This window comes from Populus nigra, chromosome 8 (genome assembly GCF_951802175.1).
Source record: "Populus nigra chromosome 8, ddPopNigr1.1, whole genome shotgun sequence".
NCBI lineage: Eukaryota > Viridiplantae > Streptophyta > Magnoliopsida > Malpighiales > Salicaceae > Populus > Populus nigra.
In genome coordinates this window covers 17,262,023-17,265,574 of record NC_084859.1, presented here as the reverse complement: position 1 = coordinate 17,265,574, position 3,552 = coordinate 17,262,023, and the positions used below count along the sequence as shown (strand labels likewise).

Sequence of the window (3,552 nt, the reverse complement as noted above, 5' to 3'; positions counted from 1 at the left end):
AACAGATTCAATGAATTTGAATAGGTATTATTTATGAATTGGAAAAAATATATATATATTTTTTATAATAAATTCAAACTCGGGACATGCATGACTTAAATCTATTCCTGCTTTATTTATTTTTGTGGTGTGGTGTAATATGATGCATGTTTTGCCCAGACTATATATTTATAATTGTTGTGTTAATCAATGTATTTTATGCATGTTTTATTAAAAACTTTATTTTAAAACTATAATTAAAAAAAATATAATTTATAACCTTTTGTTTCAATTTTTTTTTAAATACAACTATAAAAATATATACCGTCTTTAACCCGCTCTGGTCCAATTTGTCTCTGGCTTGCGCTTCCACCATTACTGGGTTTTTTCTTAATCTTCTCTCTCTGTTTTTCAATGAAGGATCCAATTCTCTTAATTAACTACAACTTTCACCTCTATTTTTCTTGAATTAATTTGGGCTCCGGTGTTAATTATTAGGGCTTGAACATGACCTAGCTTTGATATGGTGCTAGAGTTCCTCGGCCCTAAACTCTCACTTGGACTGTCTTCTTTGGGAACGTCCATTTTTAGCATCCTCCACGCAGCATTTGTCCTCGTCCATACCAAAATAGTTGACCACCATGGCTTTGCACTTAAACCTTACTCTTATATTTCCTTCCATTTTCCGAGTATGTTTGTTTAAGAGATACGTCCCACGACCCATTTCACAGACAAACACATTCTTAAGAAGTTTGTAGTGGGACTTACTCCTGAGAAATCGGGCCAAAGTGAGTCTTTCTTTGTCTGTAAAAATAAACTACAAAATTTAGTAGACTAACATGTAGAGAAAACAAATAATGATAGAGTATAATTCAGTAAGAGAATGATGATAATGACAGGGAGAATTACCAAAAATCAACCAATATAAAAAGTGACATAAACAGATAAAAAGAACACAGGAAGATGACATATGATTAAGGAAAATAGCATTCGGAAAAGAATTTCTTAAGAGGTTTAAGGCCCATGAAAGAACCATAACCCAACCCATCATGCTGCATAGACCACCAAGCCAGCGAAGACGAACCTCGAAGAAACAAGCAGGCCTCTCCTCTCATTGCTTCCTTGTTCACAAAATGATCCCAAAACAGAGCAATTGATACCGTCTCCCGAGCGAACTCAACGACAATAAAACAGAGGAAGTTGCCTTGTGGCATCAAGAAAAGCAAAACCAACTGCAAGAAGAGCCAATAAGAGAGATGGGGAAAGGGTGGAAAGTAGCTGTTGTTATTGGGCTGACAGCGATAATAGCAAGAGAAATGAACAAACAATTCGGATGGGACAAAGACGCAGCTCTTCAGCTATTTGTTGAATGGTCAAATCGATTAGGGGTATGGGCGATGCCTGTTTACGTTGGGATTCACACAATCACTCTCGCTTTCTGCTTGCCTTACGCTGTTTTCTTCGAGGCTGGTGCTTCTTTGTTATTTGGGTTCTTGCCTGCTGTTTTATGTGTCTTCTCTGCCAAGGTCTTAGGTGCCTCTCTTTCCTTCTGGATCGGCAGGTACTTCAAAATGTCTTCATTTGTTTATTCCTTTTTACTCGGTTTGTTTCCTGATCGCATTTTCTTGCAATTCTATCAATTGGATCCCATTGTTTATTCCTTGGTAAGTTTCGTGCTTGGAAAGTATTAATTTCGGGGTTATTGGACATCTTAGCCAAAATCCCAGCTTATTATTTTAATTTTATATATGATACTTTTCCAGGTTACCACTTCGAATTATCGTGGAGCCATCGTGTCTGCAATCTCTTGTTTCTATTTAGATAAACTTCTTATACATTTTTCACAGTTTCAAGTGACGTGGTAGAGGTCAAAGTGAATCGTAGTCGGTGCGGTGTGTATAATATATGCTCGTCCAAAACTATTGTATTTATGCATGTGATTACACTTCTTAATGCTCTTTTTCTTTCGCATAGTCATCGAGTAACAGTGAACTCATGCTTGATGGTACCTTGCACACACATGGACTTGGCATGTCATGCTCACACTCAAGAACGGCTCATCATTTATCTGTACCTCATCAGGGAAATAATTCAGTGCGTATTGATGCTGTTAATTGTCAATGGAGAAACTAAGTTTGTAAACGGTGAAAAGTCGGAATAAGCAGTAACTGGATGGAAATTAATATTGCAGGGCATCAACTTTTTAATAGGCAGTTCTTCTTAGGTTCTATGTCTCAAAAGAATGATTTTTGTTGGTCTATGTTTTTAGCTTTATTAGCATGAGAAATAAATTTCTATATGCAGGTTGCTTTTAAAAATCTTTGGTTTTTCAGTCGTTTTGCTTTATGGCTACAGGTCTTCTTGTTGTGAGTCTAGTCAAGCATATTGTCACTTGGTTTTGTTTAGGCCTACTTAGGTCATTAAGAAGTGTTCTTCCTATTAATATGCTTAGTGAAGTTTCTTGTTGAATGATGATTTAGGTTTCATGTTATGAAACCTACAACAATTATTGATGAATATTGCAAACAAGAGAAAACAAGAAAAAACACAAAATTTAACTTGGTTTGGCAATATGCCTATATCCATAGGAGCAAGGAGCTTTTATTTCACTATATGTCAATTTTGTGTTACATTATTTCAGGATCCATTTTGAGGTTGTGAAGTTTTTCAGGTTAGTTTTCAGGAGTTCAAGTTCATCAATGGAGTGGGTGCAGAGTAACAAATATTTCCATCTCCTTTCCAGAGGAGTTGAACGAGATGGATGGAAATTTGTTCTTCTTGCACGCTTCTCACCCATGCCCTCCTATGTTATAAACTATGCTCTAGCTGCTACAAAAGTTGGGTTCATGATTGATTTTCTACTCCCTACAGTTATTGGCTGCCTCCCAAGGATCCTACAGAATACATCCATCGGCAGCCTTGCTGGTGCTGCTGTTGCTGCTGTTGCTTCGGCATCAGGCTCTAAAAAATCTCAGGTCTTGTCTTACCTTTTTCCCTTACTTGGGATAGTATCAAGCATCCTTATTTCCTTGAGGATCAAAAAGTACTCGACTGATATAACTATGGTGGAATCCTCTGCCAGTGATTATACTCTCGGCTCTAGTGATGTTGATTCGCATCAGACCTTTTCTAGTAGAAAAGGAAGTGAGGGCCTGAGGAAAAGTCAATAAAGGAATCCGATATTGCCTGTTTACTTGATCAGTACTTATCCTCTTTGATAGCAATGATTTAGAATATCTGATCCATTTTGGTTGCAATTCGATTCCTGCTGATTCATCCCATTCTTTCTCTTGAAACATAGATATGTTATGTCAGAATCTGGACAAATGGATTATTCAGTTGTCTTTAGAAAATAGATAACTTAAACTCAGTAATTAACTAATCAATACACAGTACATTTCGGCCATGTCTTGATGCATCATATGTCATATTTCCCCTGTCCATGGATTTGAATATTGTATTCTAATTTTCTGTGGAGAAAAAAATGCTGATGGTACACGTACTGTACTTTGCCTGACTTGTTTTTATGCAGTCACCTTGTGGTGGAATATTGTGATTCTGCTGTATTCATAA

The 3,552-nt window shown here is 36.7% G+C and overlaps 1 protein-coding gene across 1 annotated transcript; it reads left to right on the top strand.

Moving 5' to 3' along the window:
* Window positions 1-1,046: 1,046 nt before the first annotated feature.
* On the top strand, window positions 1,047-3,236 carry LOC133701259 (uncharacterized). Its single transcript, XM_062125118.1, has 2 exons — window positions 1,047-1,540; window positions 2,651-3,236. Exons 1-2 carry the CDS (start codon window positions 1,236-1,238, stop codon window positions 3,147-3,149), a joined length of 804 nt encoding a protein of 267 aa, XP_061981102.1. The 5' UTR covers window positions 1,047-1,235; the 3' UTR covers window positions 3,150-3,236.
* The last annotated feature ends 316 nt before the right edge of the window (window positions 3,237-3,552 follow it).

Coding starts and splice junctions, on each gene's coding strand:
- LOC133701259 (XM_062125118.1), top strand. CDS start 1,236: ATGGGGAAAGGGTGGAAAGTAGCTGTTGTTATTGGGCTGACAGCGATA. Junction 1,541..2,650: donor CTTTCCTTCTGGATCGGCAG/GTACTTCAAAAT, acceptor GAAGTTTTTCAG/GTTAGTTTTCAGGAGTTCAA.